This window comes from Nerophis ophidion, linkage group LG22 (assembly GCF_033978795.1).
Source record: "Nerophis ophidion isolate RoL-2023_Sa linkage group LG22, RoL_Noph_v1.0, whole genome shotgun sequence".
Lineage (NCBI taxonomy): Eukaryota > Metazoa > Chordata > Actinopteri > Syngnathiformes > Syngnathidae > Nerophis > Nerophis ophidion.
In genome coordinates this window covers 4,339,690-4,364,480 of record NC_084632.1, presented here as the reverse complement: position 1 = coordinate 4,364,480, position 24,791 = coordinate 4,339,690, and the positions used below count along the sequence as shown (strand labels likewise).

At 39.2% G+C, this 24,791-nt stretch overlaps 1 protein-coding gene across 1 annotated transcript in view; it reads right to left on the bottom strand.

Moving 5' to 3' along the window:
* Positions 1 to 24,791, bottom strand: part of p3h2 (prolyl 3-hydroxylase 2) — a 165,822-nt gene that overhangs the window by 40,745 nt on the left and 100,286 nt on the right. Inside the window, exons 4-5 of the mRNA XM_061883065.1 lie at positions 9,831 to 9,983; positions 1,744 to 1,933 (exon numbers count right to left, since the gene is read on the bottom strand). Coding sequence (XP_061739049.1) covers positions 1,744 to 1,933; positions 9,831 to 9,983 — 343 coding nt within the window. The remainder of the gene's footprint in view (positions 1 to 1,743; positions 1,934 to 9,830; positions 9,984 to 24,791) is intronic.

The window sequence follows — 24,791 nt, the reverse complement described above, 5'->3', positions numbered from 1 at the left end:
CTTCTGTTTTGTTTGATCAGCCGTTTTACTGCCTTGTTACAGACACTGGTTGGAAACAATTAAGGTATGTAAATAAACATTTACAGAATATGTATGTGTAAAAAACTAACTTCACAACATATACAGTATATCTGCGACTTATTTTGTTTGGTGCGGCTAATATTAGGGATGCACCGAATAATCGGTAACCGAATATATTCGGCCGAAGATGGCAAAAAAAGCCACATTCGGCCTTCGGTGGAATGAGTTAAAAACAAGGCCGAATAGTGGTGTGTGACGCAATTTTTTGACGCGGTGACGTTGGGATATGTTGTGTACCTGTATAAGTGTATGAGGTTACAATGTTGTGTACCTGTATAAGTGTATGAGGTTACAAGCACACACTTATTGAGATTTAGTGGGGCCTCTGTTTACATTATTAGCCTGTTGTGTAGGCTACCTGTATAAGTGTATGAGGTTACATGCACACACTTATTTGAGATTTACTTGAGCCTTCTGTTTACATTATTAGCATATCTACTGTGGCTAAGCAGACTTTTGCCAAAAGGACAATAATTCATTTGTTGTGGGTTTATCCACTTTAATGCACCTTTTTTTTTTTTTTGGAATGCATGTTTTGTTTGAAGGCCTAATATAAATGAAAAACTTTGTGCTTTTTTTGAAAAGCAAAGACTACTGGAATATTAAAAAAATGTCAATATTCAATAAAAAATTACTTTATTTGAAAAACATGAGGTGGCGACTTGTCCAGGGTGTACCCTGCCTTCCGCCCGATTGTAGCTGAGATAGGCGCCAGCGCCCCCCGCGACCCCGAAAGGGAATAAGCGGCAGAAAATGGATGGATGGATGGATGTCTAAATATTTATTCAAGGCTATTTATGCAATATTAAAAAAATTGTGAAAAACTGCATTCATTATTCGGTATTCGGCCAAGGGTTTAAATTTTATTCGGCTACGGCTTTGGCCACAAATTTTCATTTCGGTGCATCCCTATTTACAATATAACTAAAACTATTCTTACTTACTAAACCGTCGCATGCTTGATGGCTGTCAGAGTGTTTTCATGCATATTTGCATGTGCTACCTTAATGTAATCAAGGCATCGTCGTTAGCATTAGCTAATATGCTAACACGCTTACGAGTGTCTGTGTTAGTATTATTAACTTACATTCTTTTTGTATTGTGAAGTGAAGTGAAGTGAATTATATTTATATAGCGCTTTTCTCAAGTGACTCAAAGCGCTTTACATAGTGACACCCAATATCTAAGTTACATTTAAACCAGTGTGGGTGGCACTGGGAGCAGGTGGGTAAAGTGTCTTGCCCAAGGACACAACGGCAGTAACTAGGATGGCACAAGCGGGAATCGAACCTGCAACCCTCAAGTTGCTGGCACGGCCACTCTACCAACCGAGCTATGCCGTTTCACCTTCACAAATTCCTCAGTATTCACCAAAATGTCACCGTGGAGTTATTGAGCCTGTTTAGCTAGTAGGGCCATGTCCATGACTTCTGTTTTGTTTGATCAGCCGTTTTACTGCCTTGTTACAGACGCTGTTTGGAAACAATTAAGGTATGTAAATAAACACTTACAGAATATTTATGTGTAAAAAACTAACTTCACAACATATACAGTGCGGCTAATATATGGAAAACATGTTTTTCTTCTAAAACCAGCTCTGTAGCCCAAAGACCACCGTGCACCGTTTTTGCAGTCAAGTTAAAATCAGGTGTCCGTTCTTACCTGATATGACTTCATGGAGGCTGTAGCGGTAGCGAAGGTGGTCGTAGCCCTCAAACCTGTGTGGCCCCTGACACAGGGCCCGGCACTCCACGTCCGCTTTGTAGTACTCCAACAGGGCGTCCTCGAAGAGATGGATGGCCCCCTCGTAGTCGCCTTGGTCGTATAAAGTCACAGCCGCCGTAAAGGAGCGCTGCGTGGAAGACAAGGGTGGGATCAGAGTCTTTAGCACCTATAGTCAAAGAAGTATTTTCTTCTTCTTCTTGTGTAACAACTACAATTTGAAATTCCGGTAGTGCGTGTGAACGCCATATTTGTGCGAGACGCCGAACCGCTGATACGCGTGAATGGAACTTACGTGCTTAAATGTCCAGAGTGTGTGGATGTTGGAACGATTCCAATCCGGTGAGAAATGTGATATATTGAGATTTTTGCATATTGCCCATTCATTTAAGTCTCACCTGTATACTCTAGCCTTTAAATAGACCTCCTTTTTAGACCAGTTGATCTGCCGCTTCTTTTCTTTCTCCTATGTCCCCCCCTCCCTTGTAGAGGGGGTCCGGTCCGATGACCATGGATGAAGTACTGGCTGTCCAGAGACGAGACCCAGGATGGACCGCTCGTCGGGACCCAGGATGGACCGCTCGCCTGTGTATCGGTTGGGGACATCTCTACGCTGCTGATCCGCCTCCGCTTGAGATGGTTTCCTGTGGACAGGACTCTCGATGCTGTCTTGGATCTGCTTTGAACTGAACTCTCGCGGCTGTGTTGGAGCCATTATGGATTTAACTTTCACAGTATCATGTTAGACCCGCTCAACATCCATTGCTTTCGGTCCCCTAGAGGGGCGGGGGGTTGCCCACATCTGAGGTCCTCTCCAAGGTTTCTCATAGTCAGCATTGTCACTGGCGTCCCACTGGATGTGAATTCTCCCTGCCCACTGGGTGTGAGTTTTCCTTGCCCTTTTGTGGGTTCTTCCGAGGATGTTGTAGTCGTAATGATTTGTGCAGTCCTTTGAGACATTTGTGATTTGGGGCTATATAAATAAACATTGATTGATTGATTGATTGATTTTTAATGGAGGGTAAATTCCTGGTAATTCCAAGCAATCAGGGAATTGGTGTTGATGTTGGAACGGTTCGAACTGGGTGAGAAATTTGGGATAAGCATTCAAGAGTGTAATACCCATTGATTGTCAATGGGGGAAACATTTCAGGAAATTCGGGAAAAGGGAAAACATGTATTGAATTCCATATATGGGAAGAGTAGTGTGGGTGGTTGGTTGAAAAATTTGAATCGGGTGTAAAAATGGTGCAAAAAATTTAATAAAATATAGGACAGTGTAGGATTGTGTATGAATACGAGTGGGAATTTCCTTGAAATTCAGGAAAAACGGGAAATGTAGAAAATATTGATACCAGCACAATTGTCCTTGATGATATGAATGGGTTGGTGCTGGAATGTTTGCAATCGGTTGAACAATGTTGACGTAGTAACAGTTTGAATTGAGAATTGAGAATTCCTGGAATTTCGGGAAAACCAGGAATTTGTACGGGAAAAAAAAACAGGAGTTTCTTTTTGTCCCAACTAAGGGGAATCTGTCAAAATAGGTTGAAAAATGTGGACGGTGAAAACTTTCCGGGAGGAAGTGAAAATAGAGGCTTGGGAAAACCGGGAGTTCTGGGAATTCCTTGAATTTTTTATTACCTAAAAAATGTCAGTTTGTTTTTCCAAGGTGAGTGGAGTGTGTGGCTGCTGGATCGGTTCGAATCGGGTGAGAAATTTGGGATAAGCATTCAAGAGTGTCAATGGGGGAAACATTTCAGGAAATTCGGGAAAAGGGAAAACATGTATTGAATTCCATATATGAGAAGAGTAGTGTGGGTGGTTGGTTGAAAAGTTAGAATCGGGTTTAAAAACGGTGCAAAATTTTATAAAATATAGGGCAGAGTAGAATTGTGTATGAATACGAGTGGGAATTTCCTAGAAACTCGGGAAAAAACGGGAAATTTAGAAAATATTGATACCAGCACAATTGTCCTTGATGATATGAATGGGTTGGTGCTGGAATGTTTGCAATCGGTTGAACAATGTTGACGTAGTAACGGTTTGAATTGAGAATTGAGAATTCCTGGAATTTTGGGAAAACCAGGAATTTGTACGGGGAAAAAAAACAGGAGTTTCTTTTTGTCCCAACTAAGGGGAGTCTGTCAAAATAGGTTGAAAAATGTGGACGGTGAAAACTTTCCGGGAGGAAGTGAAAATAGAGGCTTGGGAAAACCGGGAGTTCTGGGAATTCCTTGAATTTTTTATTACCTAAAAAATGTTAGTTTGTTTTTCCAAGGTGAGTGGAGTGTGTGGCTGCTGGATCGGTTCGAATCGGGTGAGAAATTTGGGATAAGCATTCAAGAGTGTAATACCCATTGATTGTCAATGGGGGAAACATTTCAGGAAATTCGGGAAAAGGGAAAACATTTATTGAATTCCATATATGGGAAGAGTAGTGTGGGTGGTTGGTTGAAAAGTTGGAATCGGGTTTAAAAACGGTGCAAAATTTTAATAAAATATAGGGCAGTGTAGAATTGTGTATGAATACGAGTGGGAATTTCCTAGAAACTCGGGAAAAAACGGGAAATTTAGAAAATATTGATACCAGCACAATTGTCCTTGATGATATGAATGGGTTGGTGCTGGAATGTTTGCAATCGGTTGAACAATGTTGACGTAGTAACAGTTTGAATTGAGAATTGAGAATTCCTGGAATTTCGGGAAATCCAGGAATTTGTACGGGGAAAAAAAACAGGAGTTTCTTTTTGTCCCAACTAAGGGGAGTCTGTCAAAAAAGGTTGAAAAATGTGGACGGTGAAAACTTTCCGGGAGGAGGTGAAAATAGAGGCTTGGGAAAATGAATTCCATACATGGGAAGAGTAGTGTGGGTGGATGGTTGAAAAGTTGAAATCGGGTGTAAAAATGGTGCAAAATTTAAGAAAATATAGGGCAGTGTAGAATTGTGGATGAATACGAGTGGGAATTTCTTAGAAATTCAGGAAAAACGGGAAATGTAGAAAATATTGATACTGGCACAATTGTCCTAGATGATATGAATGGGGTGGGGCTGGAATTTTTGCAATCGGTTGAACAATGTTGACGTAGTAACAGTTTGTATTGAGAATTCAGAATTCCTGGAATTTTGGGAAAACCAGGAATTTTTATGGGGAAATTTGAGTGTTTTTTTTTTTTGTCCCAACTAAGGGAACTGTTTTGAAAGGGAATCTGTCAAAATGGGTTGAAAAATGTGGACGGTGAAAACTTTCTGGGAGGAGGTGAAAATGGAGGCTTGGGAAAACCGGGAATTCTGGGAATTCCTGGGGGAAAAAAATCAACCTAAAAAATGTTAGTTTGATTTTCCAAGGTGAGCGGAGTGTGTGGATGCTGGAATAGTTGGAATTGGGTAAGAAATGTGGAATAAGCATTCAAGTGTGTAATAACCAGTCACATCAATGGCAAAAAAAATTCCTGGAAATTTGGAGAAAGGGAAAACATGTTTTGCGTTCCATATATGTGAAGAGTAGTGTGGGTGGATGGTTGAAAAGTTGAAATCGGGTCTAAAAAGGATGCAAAGTTTTGAGAATTCATTTGAGTGAGGATTTCCTGGAAATTTGGGAAAACTGGGAATTTTTGTAAATATTCATATTAGCACAATTGTCCTAGATGATATGAATGGGTTGGTGTTGGAATTTTTGGAATCGGTTGAAAAATGTTGACCTAGTAACAGTTTGAATTGAGACTGGGTATTTTGGAATTCCTGGAAAACCGGGAGTTTGTACGGAAAATATATAGGAGGGTTACATTTGGCCCAACTAAGAGGAATGTTTTGAAGGTGGAATGGTCAAAAACGGTGGAAAATGTGGACTGCGAATACTTACAAAAATACAGGCTTTGGAAAACCGGGAATTCCTGAAAATGTTTTTGAAGCTGAAAAATAGTAGTTTGAATTTCGAAAGTGAGTGAAGTATGTGGATGTCGGAACTGTTCGAATCGGGTGAGAAATATGGGAGTTGTTCATGTTTGAAAATGGGCCCATTCTTTTTCAAATGGGGGAAAAAATTCTGGGAAATGTGGGTAAAAAGGGAAAACATGTTTTGCGTTCCATATATGAGAAGAGTATTGTGGGTGGGTGGTTGAAAAGTTGAAATTGGGTGTAAAAATGGTGCAAAGTTTTAAGAAAGTATAGTATAGGGCATTGTAGAACTATGGATATGTTTATTCATTTGAGTAGGAATTTCCTGAAAATTCTGAAATTTTGGGAAAACAGGCAAATTTTGAAAATATTGGTTGGTGCTGGAATTTTTGGAATCGGTTGAAAAATGTTGACCTAGTAACAGATTAAATTGAGAAAGGGTATTGCAGAATTCCTGGAATTTCAGGAAAACCGGGAATTTGTACAAAGAAAAATAGAAGTGTTTTTTTTGTCCCAACTCAGGGGAATCTGTCAAAAAAGGTTGAAAAATGTTAATGGGGAAAAATTTCCGGGAGGAGGTGAAAATAGAGGCTTGGGAATTCTGGAGAATGGGTATTTTGCAATTCCTGGAATTTCAGTAAAACCAGAAATTTGTAGACGAATGTTATGAAAGGGGAATGGTGAAAAACGGTTTAAAAATGACGACTGTGACAACTTTCCGGGAAGAGGTAAAGATGGAGGCTTTAAAAGACCGGGAATTTTGGGAATTCCTTGAATGTTTTTGGACCTGAAAAATGTTAGTTTGATTTTCCAAGGTGAGTGGAGTGTGTGGATGCTGGAACGGTTCGAATTGGGTGAGAAATGTGGGATAAGCATTTGGTTGTATAATGCTATTTTATTATCAATGGGGAAAAAAATTCCTGGAAATTTGGAGAAAGGGAAAACATGTTTTGCGTTCCATATATGTGATGAGTAGTGTGGGTGGATGGTTGAAAAGTTGAAATCGGGTCTAAAAATGATGCAAAGTTTTGAGAATTCATTTGAGTGAGGATTTCCTTGAAATTTGGGAAAACTGGGAATTTTTGAAAATATTCATATTAGCACAATTGTCCTAGATGATATGAATGGGTTGGTGTTGGAATTTTTGGAATCGGTTGAAAAATGTTGACCTAGTAACAGTTTGAATTGAGACTGGGTATTTTGGAATTCCTGGAAAACCGGGAATTTGTACGGAAAATATATAGGAGGGTTTCATTTGGCCCAACTAAGAGGAATGTTTTGAAGGTGGAATGGTCAAAAACGGTGGGAAATGTGGACTGTGAATACTTTCGAAAATACAGGCTTTGGAAAACCGTGAATTCCTGAAAATGTTTTTGAAGCTGAAAAATAGTAGTTTGAATTTCGGAAGTGAGTGAAGTATGTGGATGTCGGAACTGTTCAAATCGGGTGAGAAATGTGGGAGTTGTTCATGTTTGAAAATGGGCCCATTCTTTTTCAAATGGGGGAAAAAATTCTGGGAAATTTGGGGAAAGGGAAAATATGTTTTGCGTTCCATATATGAGAAGAGTATTGTGGGTGGATGGTTGAAAAGTTGAAATCGGGTCTAAAAATGATGCAAAGTTTTGAGAATTCATTTGAGTGAGGATTTCCTTGAAATTTGGGAAATTTGGGAATTTTTGAAAATATTCATATTAACACTATTGTCCTAGATGATATGAATGGGTTGGTGTTGGAATTTTTGGAATCGGTTGAAAAATGTTGACCTAGTAACAGTTTGAATTGAGACTGGGTATTTTGGAATTCCTGGAAAACCGGGAATTTGTACGGAAAATATATAGGAGGGTTTCATTTGGCCCAACTAAGAGGAATGTTTTGAAGGTGGAATGGTCAAAAACGGTGGGAAATGTGGACTGTGAATACTTTCGAAAATACAGGCTTTGGAAAACCGGGAATTCTGGAAATTCCTGAAAATGTTTTTGAAGCTGAAAATGAGTAGTTTGAATTTCGAAAGTGAGTGAAGTATGTGGATGTCGGAACTGTTCGAATCGGGTGAGAAATGTGGGAGTTGTTCATGTTTGAAAATGGGCCCCTTCTTTTTCAAATGGGGGAAAAAATTCTGGGAAATTTGGGGAAAAAGGGAAAACATGTTTTGCGTTCCATATATGAGAAGAGTATTGTGGGTGGATGGTTGAAAAGTTGGGTGTAAAAATGGTGCAAAGTTTTAAGAACGTATAGGGCATTGTAGAACTATGAATATGTTTATTCATTTGAGTAGGAATTTCCAGAAAATTCTGAAATTTTGGGAAAACGGGCACATTTTGAAAATATTGGTTGGTGCTGGAATTTTTGGAATCGGTTGAAAAATGTTGACCTAGTAACAGTTTCAATTGAGAATGGGTATTATAGAATTCCTAGAATTTCAGGAAAACCGGGAATTTGTACGAAGAAAAATAGGAGTGTTTTTTTTTTGTTGTCCCGACTCAGGGGAATCTGTCAAAAAAGGTTGAAAAATGTTAATGGGGAAAACTTTCCGGGAGGAGGTGAAAATAGAGGCTTGGGAATTCTGGAGAATGGGTATTTTGCAATTCCTGGAATTTCAGTAAAACCAGAAATTCGTAGACGAATGTTATGAAAGGGGAATGGTCAAAAACGGTTGAAAAATGTGGACTGTGACAACTTTCCGGGAAGAGGTAAAAATAGAGGCTTTGGAAAACCGGGAATTCTGGGAATTCCTTGAATGTTTTTGGAACTGAAAAATGTTAGTTTGATTTTCCAAGGTGAGTGGAGTGTGTGGATGGTGGAACAGTTGGAATTGGGTGAGAAATGTGGGATAAGCATTTGGTTGTTTAATGCCCGTTTATTATCAATGGGGAAAACATTCCGGGAAATTTGGGGAAAGGGAAAACATGTTTTGTATTCAAAATATGTGAAGAATAGTGTGGGTGGATGGTTGAAAAGTTGAAATCGGGTCTAAAAATGATGCAAAGTTTTGAGAATTCATTTGAGTGAGGATTTCCTGGAAATTTGGGAAAACTGGGAATTTTTGTAAATATTCATATTAGCACAATTGTCCTAGATGATATGAATGGGTTGGTGTTGGAATTTTTGGAATCGGTTGAAAAATGTTGACCTAGTAACAGTTTGAATTGAGACTGGGTATTTTGGAATTCCTGGAAAACCGGGAGTTTGTACGGAAAATATATAGGAGGGTTACATTTGGCCCAACTAAGAGGAATGTTTTGAAGGTGGAATGGTCAAAAACGGTGGAAAATGTGGACTGTGAATACTTACAAAAATAGAGGCTTTGGAAAACCGGGAATTCCTGAAAATGTTTTTGAAGCTGAAAAATAGTAGTTTGAATTTCGGAAGTGAGTGAAGTATGTGGATGTCGGAACCGTTCGAATCGGGTGAGAAATGTGGGACTTGTTCATGTTTGAAAATGGGCCCATTCTTTTTCAAATGGGTGAAAAAATTCTGGGAAGTTTGGGGAAAAGGAGAATATGTTTTGCGTTCCATATATGAGAAGAGTATTGTGGGTGGATGGTTGAAAAGTTGAAATTGGGTCTAAAAATGATGCAAAGTTTTGAGAATTCATTTGAGTGAGGATTTCCTTAAAATTTAGGAAAACTGGGAATTTTTGAAAATATTCATATTAGCACTATTGTCCTAGATGATATGAATGGGTTGGTGTTGGAATTTTTGGAATCGGTTGAAAAATGTTGACATAGTAACAGTTTGAATTGAGACTGGGTATTTTGGAATTCCTGGAAAACCGGGAGTTTGTACGGAAAATATATAGGAGGGTTACATTTGGCCCAACTGGAGAAAGCGAAAACATGTTTTGTGTTCCATATATGAGAGGAGTATTGTGGGGGGATGGTTGAAAAGTTGAAATTGGGTCTAAAAATGGTGCAACATTTTAAGAAAGTATAGTGCAGTGTCGAACTATGAATATGTTTATTCATTCATACAAGATTGATAAGAACTTTGGTGGTCCTTGGCCTGGAAAAGGTTTAGACCCCTGCTCTAGAGTAAGGGGGCCCGAGTTCTGACATGGTACAAAGTTGGACCTGATCCACACTGTATGACTGAAAACTCTAGGTTGACCTAAAAGGATCTCCTCTCTCACCTGGTGAGGACGAGCTTCTCGGTCCACAAAGTGGTCCTCCTTGACCCCCTCCAGGTCCTTGTACTGCTCCAGGTCCTGACCCATCTCCACGTGTTCCGGATTGGCCTGGAAGTAAGTGTGCGCCGCGGCCGCCGCTTTGTCCGGCTGCTTCAGCTGCAAGGAAGCAAAGCAAGGAGATTACCCTCAACGTCACGCTACTTTTTACCTTCGCTTTGAAATCTGCGGCTCGTAAAACCGGCGTGGCTAACTTATGCGTTTAATATTTTACATTTTTAATTAAACACACGCATAAAAGGTGTGATATTGTGTTTGTGCTACGTCGCCGTCTTTTGGACGAGTTTACTCACTGCAGGTGTTACGGGTTGAAAATGTACTACTGGAAGTATAACCGTCCATAACGTAACTACTTGTGTGGATTCTTCATTCAGGACTCCAAGCAACATTTGTAAGTTTTACAATATAACTACAACAATTCTTGATTACTAAATCATCTCAAAAAATAAATACATCTAATATTAAAAAAATAATAATAATAGTAAATCAAAATAATGATTAAAACAAATAAAGACAAATAATAATAATAGTAAATACAAATAATGATTAAAAAGTAATATTAATAATAATAATAATAATAATAATAATAATACTAAATAAAAATTATTTGAAAAATAAAAACAACAATAATAGTAAATAATAATGATTAAACAGTAATAATAATATTAATAATAATAATAGTAATAATCCATCGTTGGGAAGACTATGTCTCCCGGCTGGCCTGGGAACGCCTCGGGATCCCCCGGGAAGAGCTAGACGAAGTGGCTGGGGAGAGGGAAGTCTGGGTTTCCCTGCTTAGGCTGTTGCCCCCACGACCCGACCTCGGATAAGCGGAAGATGATGGATGGATGGATGGATGGATAATCCATCCATCCATCCATTTTCTACCGCTTATTCCCTTTTGGGGTCGCGGGGGGCGCTGGCGCCTATCTCAGCTACAATCGGGCGGAAGGCGGGGTACACCCTGGACAAGTCGCCACCTCATCGCAGGGCCAACACAGATAGACAGACAACATTCACACTCACATTCACACACTAGGGACCTTTTAGTGTTGCCAATCAACATATCCCCAGGTGCATGTCTTTAGTAAATAAAAATAAAACATTTTTTACAAAGCCACGCTGTTGTAACACGTGCTGAATGTGGCTTGGCATTGTCTTGCTGAAATAAGCAGGGGCGCTTAGATGGCAGCATATGTTGCTCCAAAACCTGTATGTACCTTTCAGCATTAATGGTGCCTTCACAGATGTGTAAGTTACCCATGCCTTGGGCACTAATGCACCCCCATACCATCACAGATGCTGGCTTTTGAACTTTGCGTCGATAACAGTCTGAATGGTTCGCTTCCCCTTTGGTCTGGGTGACACTATGTCGAATATTTCCAAAAACAATTTGAAACGTAGACTCGTCAGACCACAGAACACTTTTCCACTTTGCATCAGTCCATCTTAGATGATCTCGGGCCCAGAGAAGCCGGCGGGGTTTCTGGATGTTGTTGATAAATAGCTTTTGCTTTGCATAGTAGAGCTTTAACTTGCATTTACAGATGTAGCGACCAACTGTATTTAGTGACAGTGTTTTTCTGAAGTGTTCCTGATCCCATGTGGTGATATCCTTTAGAGATTGATGTCGGTTTTTGATACAGTGCCGTCCGAGGGATGGAAGGTCACGGTCATTCAATGTTGGTTTCCGGCCATGCCGCTTACGTGGAGTGATTTCTCCAGATTCTCTGAACGTTTTGATGATATTATGGAGCGTAGATGTTGAAATCCCTAAATTTCTTGCAATTGCACTTTGAGAAATGTTGTTCTTAAACTGTTTGACTATTTGCTCACGCAGTTGTGGACAAAGGGGTGTACCTCGCCCCATCCTTTCTTGTGAAAGACTGAGCATTTTTTGGGAAGCTGTTTTTATACCCAATCATGGCACCCACCTGTTCCCAATTAGCCTGCACACCTGTGGGATGTTCCACATAAGTGTTTGATGAGCATTCCTCAACTTAATCAGTATTTATTGCCCCCTTTCCGAACTTTTTTGTCACGTGTTGCTGGCATCAAATTCTAAAGTTAATGATTATTTGCAAAAAATAAATAAAGTTTATGAGTGTGAACATCAAATATGTTGTCTTTGTAGCATATTCAACTGAATATGGGTTGAAAAGGATTTGCAAATCATTGTATTCTGTTTATATTTACATCTAACACAATTTCCCAACTCTTATGGAAACGGGGTTTGTAGTTGAAGGTCTAAATTGTGTGTGGATCAAAATTGAGTGGACAAAAAAACTGCTGTTATTAAACGGTTTTAAACATTGAATGTAGGGTTGTACGATACACCCGTACTAGTATAGTGTCGCGGTACTAATCAATCAAAAATGGTACTTTATATATATATATATATATATATGCATACTAGCTCTAGCTATGTAGCTGTTCTAGGTTTTATTTCTATTTATTTGGTTTATCTTTAAAAAATTTTAATACACTGTAGCACTGTGAGGTTGTTTACTCAATGTAAAGTGCTTTTTAAAAATAATTATTATTATTAAAGCTGCAAGCAGCGTTGGTCGGGTCCGCCTTTGGCTGCTGCCGCCGCTACTCAAGCCCTGGTCTAAGTCAGACCAACATAGAGGTTTTTATTTCTTGTCTCTACGACATTTCTAACAGAAATTAAATGCAGTTTTGTCTGGGTTTTTTCCTAGGGGGCGCTAGAGCGCAATTTTGATTTTTAGGGTTTGGTTTTTTATTAGATGGCAATTTTCGCCAGTCCTGATGTGTGTGTAAAATTTGGTGAGTTTTAAAGCATGGTAAGGGGGTCAAATTACAGATCGGCGTTCCTGGATGTTGTTGATAAATGGCTTTCGCTTTGTATAGTAGAGCTTTAACTTGCACTTTGAAGCATTTTAAGGGGTCAAATTACAGCTCAAAGAGGCAAAAATGACATTTTTTAGGTAACTTTGCGCAGGGGTTCTTTGAAGGCGCGTAAAATCAAAACCGGAGCAGTAATCAAAACTCTGTTCTCTACTTTTAATCAGAAGGGTTCAATCTCTCCCCTGTGCGAGTTTGAAGCCGAAACGACAAACACGCTCAGAGGAGATAACTTTTGAAAAAAGGTGACGGGTATTTACAAAACTTTTATTTTGAAGGGGTAATTGCCAACTTCCTGTTGATTTTTGCTGAAGGATGTCAATAATTAAAATGTAGGTCTAAGTGAGACCTACATAGAAGTTTTTGTTTCATGTCTTTCCGGCATTCCTACTGGAAGTCACAACCAATTTTGTTTATGTTTTCTTCCCAGGAGCAGTTTTTGCTGTGTTTTATTCAAAAATTGTGCTAGAGCGAAATTTTGAGTATTGGGATTTGGTTTTTTCATTAGATCGCAATTTTTGCCAGTCCTGATGTGTGTGCCAAGTTTGGTGAGTTTTGAAGCATTTTAAGGGGGTCAAATTACAGCTCAAAGAGGCAAAAATAGCATTTTTTGCGAAAATTTTGCTTTGAATGGGTTTTTGCAAAATTTTGGTTGACTTTTGCCCTAGAAAGTAAAAATATGAAATCCAGGTCTAAGTCAGCCCTACATAGAAGGTTTTGTTTCATGTCTCTACATAATTGCTAACGGAAGTTACAAGCAGTCTGTTTTTTTTTTCCTAGGGGTCGCTAGCGCGCAGTTTTAATTTTTGCGGTTTGGTTGCTTAATTTGTTGGGAAGGTACACAGTACCGATGTGTGTGTCAAATTTGGTGAGTTTTGAAGCATGTCAAGGGGGTCAAATTAGAGCGCAAAAGTGCGGGATAATAATAAAGAATAAAACCTTACAGTTTCAATAGGGTCCTTGGCCCATGGCAAAGGACTCCACATGGGCCAAGGACCCTAATTAAAATGTTGAAAAAATAACAGAATAACAAATGACACATACTGCATATATCAGGGGACTAATTAGGAGTCTTTGTTTGTTTACTTTCTATTAAAAGACAAGTTGTCTAGTTGTGTTCACTATTTTATTTAAGGACTAAATAAACATATGTTTAATTCAGCCTAAGATTTTTGTTGTTGTTGTTCAATTAAGGACAATACGACATTTTTTTGTTCCACCTTATTTAGAAAAAATATCGATAAGTATCGAAATACATTTCGGTACCGGTACCAAATTATCGGTATGGAGAAAACACTAGTTCAATGTTTTCATGAGGCCAAAGAGTGTTTGCTGCATTCCTGGTAGCTCCAGAGTGGTTGACTTACCACCATGGGAGTTTCTCCAGAGAATGCTAAATAAAAGGCGCAGATAAGATGTCAAGCCTTACTTTCCCACAGCCAGATCAAGTACCTCCAACCAGCCCACGCCGCTATCGCCTCATCTGCTTGTTTTGCCCAGACTCCTGGAGACCAAACAACCCGGGATGTGATCAACAGACAACCCACCAGGTCACTCACTTTCTTCTCCTAAAACCCCAGATTTCCTTAACTCCTCCAGGACCGCCGGCTTCTGGCCTGAGGATCTGGCCTGGGGCGAAGGGTCTGATACTGGAGTAGACCAACTTAGAATAAACACAGCTGTGGGGGCCGCCCCTCAGGTCTTTAGTCCCCGGCCAACACCCAAGTCTTAAACACCAGGAACTGATTCACGGTGCAATATTTCAGTCCCATATTCCTTATTTTAAGAGCTTAATGTTAAGTGTTCCTTGTTATTTTACTATTTTGTTGACATGGTTTTCCATGCTTGTGTTGACATTTCCTTTCTGCCTTGATAGCTGAGGGATTATAATCACAAAAAGGTTACATTTTAAATAAAATATATTTTTCTGCCGCTCCTTATTTTACATAAGTCATAAAAAACTTCAATAATTATCGATATTGACCGATGTATTAATAATATTTAAACAGTTACTGCATAACAAAAATAAATTAATTTCCATAGTTAAATAAGAATAACAGGGCAAAATAATGTTACACAGCCGATATTTCCTGGCACTAAACCTGCAGAAAATAGTTCTTCGGTTTCTCTACGTTTACATTTTCTCACTATTTTCTTACACTTTATGAAGCATTTCCTACATATTCCTTATTTTAAGAGCTTATTGTTAAGTGTTCTCTGGGGGCGATATAGCTCGTTTGGTAGAGTGGCCGTGCCAGCAACTTGAGGGTTCCAGGTTCGATTCCCGCTTTCGCCATGCTAGTCACTGCCGTTGTGTCCTTGGGCAAGACACTTTACCCACCTGCTCCCAGTGCCGCCCACACTGGTTTAAATGGAACTTAGATATTGGGTTTCACTATGTAAAGCGCTTTGAGTCACTAGAGAAAAGCGCTATATAAATATAATTCACTTCACTTTGTTATTTTACTATTTTGTTGACATTGTTTGAGTGTTTTCCATGCTTGTGTTGACATTTCCTTTCTGCCTTGATAGCTGAGGGATTATAATCACAGGAAGGTTACATTTTAAATAAAATATACTTTTCTCCCGCTCCTTAATTTCCACAAATCATAAAAAATGTCAATAATTATCAATAGCAACAATATTAATAATATTTAAACAATTACTGCATAACAACAATTCCTTTCCATAGTCAAATAAGAATAACAGGGCAAAATAATGTTACACAGCCATTATTTTGTGGCACTAGACCTGCAGAAAATAGTTCTCAGGTATCTCTAGGTTTACATTTTATCACTATTTTCTTACACTTTATGAAGCATTTCTTGCATATTCCTTCATTTTAAGGTCTTATTGGTAAGTGTCAAACAATGTAAACAGAATAGTAAAATCACATTTGGGTGTTTTCCATGCTTGTGTTGACATTTCCTTTCTGCCTTGATAGCTGAGGGACTAGTTAAATATTCAATAAAAATGTACATTTAGCATATTTTCCAGATATAAGCCGCACCTGTATATAATTATAGAAAAACAAAATATAGTTACATATAGGGCTGGGCGATATGGCCTATTATTACTATCTCAATATTTTTACGGTTGTCTGTTCAACATCTTCCCGCTTGAAGCCAAACCACCACCAGAAGATGGACCCCGCGCTCTTTTTCTTGGGAATTAATTCTTCCTTCATTTGTTACCAGATTCGCACCTTCTTTCTCTCGTATTACCACTCGCACCGCACTGTTAGCATCACAGCTAACGCTACCTGTCTGCTCCGCGGGAGAGACAAACCCGCGATATATCGAGTGTATCGATATGTCGCCCAGCCCTACGGTGAAGTAAATTACATTTCATATGGGGAGATGAGTAAAATTATTCTGAAAATGAATGGATGGATGAAATAAATTCAGAATGTTAATCACGGTTTGTCTTCTTGTTGTCAGAGTTATTTGGTGACGAACCCCAAGATGCAGAGAAGGAGGCAGGCATTGCGTAAGAAAACATAATTTAAATTAACACTAAGACAAAACCAAACAAAAGGGTACCAACAAAAGGCGCGCACAAGGCGGATAACAAACTTGGCTAAGAACAAAAACACTTACCGTGACACTACGGAACTATGGCATGAGTGAACAGAAGTAGACGAAGCTACATGCGACAAGACAGGTAGTGGTGACATCGACACAACACGACAATAATCCAGCATCTGACTGGAGGACAACACAGGCTCAAATAATGGCTGGCTGATTAACACCAGGTGTGGCCAGGTGCCAATCAGCCACAGCTGATGGGACACATCACTCAGGGAGACAAACAGGAAACAGAAACAAATTAAGAGTGCTGACATGAACTAAAGACAGGAAACACTACACACACACAGAGGAAAAACTAAAACACAACCAAACTGTCAGGAGCAAGCCTGACACTTGTACGTTGTAAACACTTTTAGTTTTGTAAATAATTTAACTTGTAAACACTTTAAGTTTGAAGTGTTTCTTGAAGTGGATCATATCAGTACATTGTTTGATTTCTTTGCTTATTCTATTCCATCATTTAATTCCACATACTGATATACTGAAGGTCTTAAGTGTTGTACGTAAGGGTGCAACGGTACGTGTATTTGTATTGAACCGTTTCAGGACGGGGGTTTCGGTTCGGTTCGGAGGTGTACCGAACGAGTTTCCACACGGACATATTAGGTATCGCACCGCATGTTGTGTAAAAAATGCAGAGGGAGGCACAACACACGGCATGCCAGCACCGACCGGGCTAGGACAACATGCAAAAGCCAGAGCTGGAAGACCCTCCTGCCTCGTTAATATCTCCCCTTTGGGAACCCTTTGACAACAATGGAGGACAGAGGTTTGCCGACTTTGTTCACCAGCAGTATGGTGTGCTTTTGCCAACACGTCAAACATGCTAACCCCTTTGAAGCGGCACCACCCCCAAGTAACCTCGGTTTACGGAAGAGAAAGAGGAGCGTGGTGCAAACACCGCATTTAAGCAGCCTCTCCTTGGCCAGAAAGGCAGGGCTAAAGCAATAACAAATGTTGCATTAAAACTAGATTTTGACCCACTTCTATGGTGGAAAAACAATGAGCCCATATATCCTCTTACTACCAAGTGAGCCAGGCTGGGGGCGAAAAAGAAAAGTTTATCTGAGGCTGAGTTGACTTGAAACTGTTTAATATGGCACTTTTTATATGTAGAAGAAAAGTTTTGTCATTTTATTTCATCTGAGCAACGACTGGAGGCAGTTTGATGTTGATTAACATGGACCCCGACTTATTGGGGTGTTTGCATTTAGTGGTCAATTGTACAGAATATGTACTGTACTGTGCAATCTACTAATAAAAGTCTCAATCAATCAATAAATCAATTAAAAAAATGCACTTTATATGTAGAAAGGTTTTGTTAAGAAACCATTCTGAGCCTTATCTCATTTAGTTTTTATTTTATATATGTTGACCACATCAACCCTGGCAATGGACCCTGTGTGTACATGTATGTTATGCCATTGTTTACAAACTTGGTTGATAAATAACCCAAAAAATTTATATTTTGTTGTTTTCTTACTGTACCGAAAATGAACCCAACCGTGGCTTCTAAACTGAGGTACGTACCGAACCAAAATGTTTGTGTACCGTTACACCCCTAGTTGTTTCTATTACGCCTATACTGGCTCACCTGCACTGGCTTCCTGTGCACTTAAGATGTGACTTTAAGGTTTTACTACTTACGTATAAAATACTACACGGTCTAGCTCCAGCCTATCTTGCCGATTGTATTGTACCATATGTCCCGGCAAGAAATCTGCGTTCAAAGGACTCCGGCTTATTAGTGATTCACAAAGCCCCAAAAAAGTCTGCGGGCTATAGAGCGTTTTCCGTTCGGGCTCCAGTACTCTGGAATGCCCTCCCGGTAACAGTTCGAGATGCCACCTCAGTAGAAGCATTTACGTCTCACCTTAAAACTCATTTGTATACTCTAGCCTTTAAATAGACTCCCTTTTTAGACCAGTTGATCTGCCGTTTCTTTTCTTTTTCTCCTATGTCCCACTCTCCCTTGTGGAGGGGGTCCGGTCCGATCCGGTGGCCATGTACTGCTTGTCTGTGTATCGGCTGGGGACATCTCTGCACTGCTGATCCGCCTCCGCTTGGGATGGTTTCCTGCTGGCTCCGCTGTGAACGGGACTCTCGCTGCTGTGTTGGATCCATTATGGATTGAACTTTCACAGTATCATGTTAGACCCGCTCGACATCCGTTGCTTTCGTCCTCTCCAAGGTTCTCATAGTCATCATTGTCACCGACGTCCCACTGGGTGTGAGTTTTTCCTTGCCCTTATGTGGGCCTACCGAGGATGTCGTAGTGGTTTGTGTTGTGGTTTGTGCAGCCCTTTGAGACACTAGTGAGTCAGGGCTATATAAGTAAACATTGATTGATTGATTGATTATACGTGTGTACAAATGTTTTAAACTACAGTTTTTACTAAGATTATTTTTGTACCATGAATTGATTAACGTGGACCCCGACTTAAACAAGTTGAAAAACGTATTGGGGTGTTACCATTTAGTGGTCAATTGTACGGAATATGTACTGTACTGTGTAATCTACTAATTAAAATCTCAATCAATCAAACTCCTTAGATAGTGGAACAAAAAGTCCCCAGGGCTGTCCTGACTCACCACGGCTTCAGACAGGAAGTGATTCTTCCCTTCTGTGACACATTTGAACCATTTCTAAACGGGAATCCCCGCACAAATTGGAAGTGGCCATCGGTTTGAAAGGAAATGAGCTGGCCCAGGGCCTCGAAATCTGTGTTTTTCATCCTTTTCTGAGCCAAGGGATAAATTTGGCGTTGAAAAAAATGCGGAGGCACACCATCAGCAGAAATCATTAAAAAACGAAAATCAGTTGACGGTAAAAAGTCGTTGTCGGAATTGTTGGAAATCAATCTTAGCTGACGTTGCTTAACACGATAAGTAATGAACAATTCTGCTGGTAATCACAGTGTTAAAAATAACATTCAAAATATAAAACATTCTCATGCATTTTAATCCAACAATCCGTTTCTACCGCATATGTTCAATAAGTTGCGTTATTGGTCAAAAGTGTTTTATTTATTATTGGTTAGCTTCAGAATAACAATGTTATTAAAAAACAATAAGAGATGCATGCATCAGTGAAAGTCTATAGTCAGAGTGTGGGACGACACTGTACAAGAGTACAGAGTACACGTTTCTCCTCATTGAGCTAAATCAGGGGTCGGGAACCTTTTTGGCAGGGAAAGCCAAATATTTCAAAATGTATTTCCGTGAGAGCCTTATCATATTTTTTAACACTGAATACAACTAAATGTGTGCATTTTTAAGTAAGACCAACATTTTTAGAGTATAATAAATCTTTTATTCTTTTTAACAACATTGTTATTCTGAAGCTAACCAATAAAAAATAAAATGTCATGTCTGTTGATCATGTTTTTGTTTGGCCATGTGCTGTTTGTCCTTTGGACTCTTTAAGTTCCTGTTTTTTTCCACTCCTTTGTTACTCATTTTGTCCACCTGTCTCTAGCAGACAAAATGCCCGCTCACCTGCTTCCCGAGCACTAATCAGAGGCAGTATTTAAGCTCGTCTTTGCCAGTCAGTCGCCCTGTGCTGACTTGTTTCATGCCTTGCCATAGTTTCGTGCTTCATGCCATGCCAAGTAAGTTTTGTTTGATTTATGTTCATAGTCTGTTTATGCGTTAGCTTTGTTTTTTAGCCCAAGTTGTGCCTCCACTGTAAGCGATTTTTGTTTGTATCTTTTTTTAGTTAAAATTAAATCATGTTTTTACCTAAATGCCATGTCCCGAGTAGTCCGTCTGCCTTCCTGGGAGAACGACCCTGCAGCAAGCTGCGACCCCCCCCATCGTGACATAAAATACTTCTTACCATTAATGCGACTTCTTGAACAGGTGCGGTAGGAAATGGATCGATCGATCAATCACTCAATCAATCGAAGGTAATAAAGGAAGATCTCCATTGAGACAGAGAGACTTTTAAAACTGAAGAAAGATAAGGAAGACTTCTATAAACAATTTATCAATGCTTTTGATCAGAAGGAGCTGCGCATGGACTTCATTTATAAGTAAAGGTAAGACCATAATAAAGTTTTTTTTTTTTTAATTGAATGTGCTTTTCATGATGGTATCCTTACATCACACTCAAATTTATAAGCGCAGGCCTAAATTTACCGCATGCCTTTGGTAAAGGCCTGAGTGAGAAGAGGTTTTAAAATTAATTAGCACCCCGGCGGCAATTCAAGAAAATACGGTAAGTTTTTTCTGCCTCCGCCTTGTGTTTAGTACTTTTTCAGTGATTAATTAAAAGATGTCAGTACCTTCACGCCACGGGAAAACAAAGCACACCAAAGTCCACGTCATGGGCGGTATAGCTCGGTTGGTAGAGTGGCCGTGTCAGCAACTTGAGGGTTCCAGGTTCGATTCCCGATTTTGTCATCCTAGTCACTGCCGTTGTGTCCTTGGGCAAGACACTTTACCCACCTGCTCCCAGTGCCACCCACACTGGTTTAAATGTAACTTAGATATTGGGTTTCACTATGTAAAGCGCTTTGAGTCACTAGAGAAAAGCGCTATATAAATATAATTAATTAACTAACATGACACGTTCAGCATAGCCTTCCCTAAGCTTCAATGCCTTTTCTTAGGGGCACACACCTTTTGTTTATTTTTGGTTTAAGCATAAAATACCTTTTTACCTGCACTCTGCCTTCCGCTGTTTCCGACATCTACAAAGCAATTAGCTACCGGCTGCCACCTACTGATATGGAAGAGTATTACACGGTTACTCTGCCCGGATCTAGACAGCACCGACATCATTTGCAGACTACAATTACTGGTTAGCAAAAAAATATTTTTCACCCCAAATAGGTGAAATTCGATCATCTTTCACGGCACACTAGTGGTTGAAAAACAATGCTCTAAATCAGGGGTGCCCATTACGTCGATCACGAGCTACCAGTCGACCGCGGGGGGTGTGTCAGTCGATCTCCAGCCAGGCTTTTAAAAAAAATAGACCTAAAAATGAGTGATCATCAATCTTCACCAAGACGTCACTTAAATGACATTCACGGTACCGGAGGGTCTTGTGAGATGACGCTGGCTGCTGCAAGATCATTATTATGAAAATATGACCGAGAGGAAGGCGAGAAACACTTTTTATTTCAACAGACTCTCGCGCCGTACCTTCCGTCAAAACTCTAAAGGCCGACTGCACATTTCCTATCTTCACAATAAAAGCCCTGCTTCATGCTGCCTGCGCTAACTAAATACAGAGTCTCGGAAAACTGGCGTGCACAAGCGATCCCTCAGAAAGCTTTCCGAGACTCTTATTTTGTTAGCGCAGGCAGCATGAAGCAGGGCTTTTATTGTGAAGATAGGAAATGTGCAGTCGGCCTTTAGAGTTTTGACGGAAGGGACGGCGCGAAAGTCTGTTGAAATAAAAAGTGTTTCTCGCCTTCCTCTCTGTCATTTTTTCATAATCATGAACTGGCAGCAGCCAGCGTCATCTCACAAGACCCTCGGGTGCCGTGAATGTCAATCAAGCAAGCTACGGAATTTGCCGCCAATGTTTTTCTTGTAAAGTGTATGGAAGCTGGATGAATTAGATGCCAAAAACCAACCACTTTCATGTGGTATTGTACAGAAAGGACAACTTTTTTTCTCCTCCATTTGAAAATGTGGGCGTTATCATCATTACTGTCTGATTCCAATCAATGCAAGTCATCAGAATCAGGTAATACACCAACTTATATTCTTGTCTTTGTGAAAGAAAGACATCTATATGTGTTACACATGCTTGTATTATCATTAAACACATTTAACTTGTTTACAAAAATGTCTCTTTCATAAATAAATAAATATAAATGATATATATAAATGAGCTAGATCGCCTCGAGTTGGTCAATTGAAAAGTAGCTCGCCTGCAGAAAAAGTGTGGGCACCCCTGTTCTATATGATATTGAAACGATCAGACTGGATCTGTGCCTGGACTGTGTTCAGACCTGCCCGACCACGTTGCTGCAGACTAAATGTTTTCATCTAGAAGTCATTACATTGATGTTTATTTCACAACATTTTCCACTAGAGTGACACTAGCTTCTTTGTGCAACTCAGCACTACACTTGTTGTTGCAGTTTGAACACCAGGTCCCTGGCATAGGTCTGGACTCTAGACCTATTTCCATAACACTAAGCAAGAGGTGAAAGACACGCAGACACGTGTGTTTGTCTCTTGGCGGCACATGAAGAGTCCTCTCCTCAGAGATGCAGGGCGGTCCAGCACTGTCTGGGAGGAGGACACACCCAGGACTCTCACTGAGTGGACTTCTTTCACCTGCACAGGTGTGCCTTTCACATGCAGGTGGAGGGGGCGTGACGGCGTGGTGGTGATGAGGACGCTGATACTTGTTTGCATTCCTTGGCACAGGCGGAATGTTGTGGTTTGATTTAAAACGTTTCAAGCTCGCTGACTGACTACATTAATATTTATACTTCATTTACAGCTCGGGCTGGAAACTGTATCACGATAGAAGTCTTTTATATTGGTCGATATCGATAATTATATATTTTTTTTAGGATTTATGGAAATATAAAAATATTAAAATATGTGAATATAATCCCTCAGCTATATGTAACATTATTTTGCCCTGTTACTCTTTTTTAACTATGGGAAGGAATTGTTGTTTTTAAGCAGTAATTGTTTAAATATTATTAATATATCGGTCGATATCGATAATTATTGACATTTTTTATGATTTATGTAAAATAAGGAGCGGCAGAAAAATATATTTGATTTAAAATGTAACCTTCCTGTGATTATAATCCCTCAGCTATCAAGGCAGAAAGGAAATGTCAACACAAGCATGGAAAACAAACAATGTCAACAAAATAGTAAAATAACATTGAACACTTAATCTCCTAAAATAAGGAATATTTAAGAAATGCTTCATAAAGTGTAAGAAAATTTTGAGAAACCTGAGAAGAACTGTTTTCTGAAGGTTTACAGCCAAGAAATAACGGCTGTGTAACATTATTTTGCCCTGTTATTCTTTTTTAACTATGGAAAGGAATTGTTGTTTTTAAGCAGTAATTGTTTAAATATTATTAATATATCGGTCGATATCGATAATTATTGACGTTTTTTATGATTTATGTAAAATAAGGAGCGGCAGAAAAATATATTTTATTTAAAATGTAACCTTCCTGTGATTATAATCCCTCAGCTATCAAGGCAGAAAGGAAATGTCAACACAAGCATGGAAAACAAACAATGTCAACAAAATAGTAAAATAACATTGAACACTTAATCTCATAAAATAAGGAATATTTAAGAAATGCTTCATAAAGCGTAAGAAAATAGTGAGAAAACTGAGAAGAACTATTTTCTGCAGGTTTACAGCCAGGAAATAACGGCTGTGTAACATTATTTTGCCCTGTTATTCTTTTTTAACTATGGAAAGGAATTGTTGTTTTTAAGCAGTAATTGTTTAAATATTATTAATATATTGGTCGATATCGATAATTATTGACGTTTTTTATGATTTATGTAAAATAAGGAGCTTGACAAAAATATATTTTATTTGAAATGTAACCTTCCTGTGATTATAATCCCTCAGCTATCAAGGCGACAAGAAAATGTCAACACAAGCATGGAAAATACTCAAACAATGTCAACAAAATAATAAAATGGCATGGAACACTTAAAAATAAGAACTTAAAATGAAGGAATATGTAAGAAATGCTTCAAAAGGTGTAAGAACATAGTGACAAAATGTAAACATAAAGAAACCTGAGCGAAACTATTTCCTGCAGGTTTAGAGCCAGAAAACAACGGCTGTGTAACATTATTTTGCCCTGTTTACCTGTTTACCTAAAAAGCGGAATCTTCTGATGGCAGCACGTCAAAGAAAAGGAAAGTGAGTCAAAATGAGATATGCCCGGTCCAGACCACAAACAAGGATAAGGATTAGTATCTTTGAACACGGAAAATGACAATTTGACATTCTACTCCTTACTTGCCAACCTTGAGTTTGATTGATTGAAACTTTTATTAGTGGATCGTACAATACAGTACATATTCTGTACAATTCACCACTAAATAGCTGGGGGTGTATATATTTTCAAGTATTTCTTATATATATATATATATATATATATATATATATATATATATATATATATATATATAGACGGTCCATAATATCATCAAAAGGTTCAGAGAATCTGGAGAAATCACTCCGCGTAAGCGGCATGGCCAGAAACCAACATTGAATGACCGTGACCTTCCATCCCTCAGAAGGCACTGTATCAAAAACCGACATCAATCTCTAAAGGATATCACCACATGGGCTTAGGAACACTTCAGAAAACCAGTGTCACTAAATACAGTTCATCGCTACATCTGTAAGTGCAAGTTAAAGCTCTACTATGCAAAGCGAAAGCCATTTATCAACAACATCCAGAAACGCCGCCGGCTTCTCTGG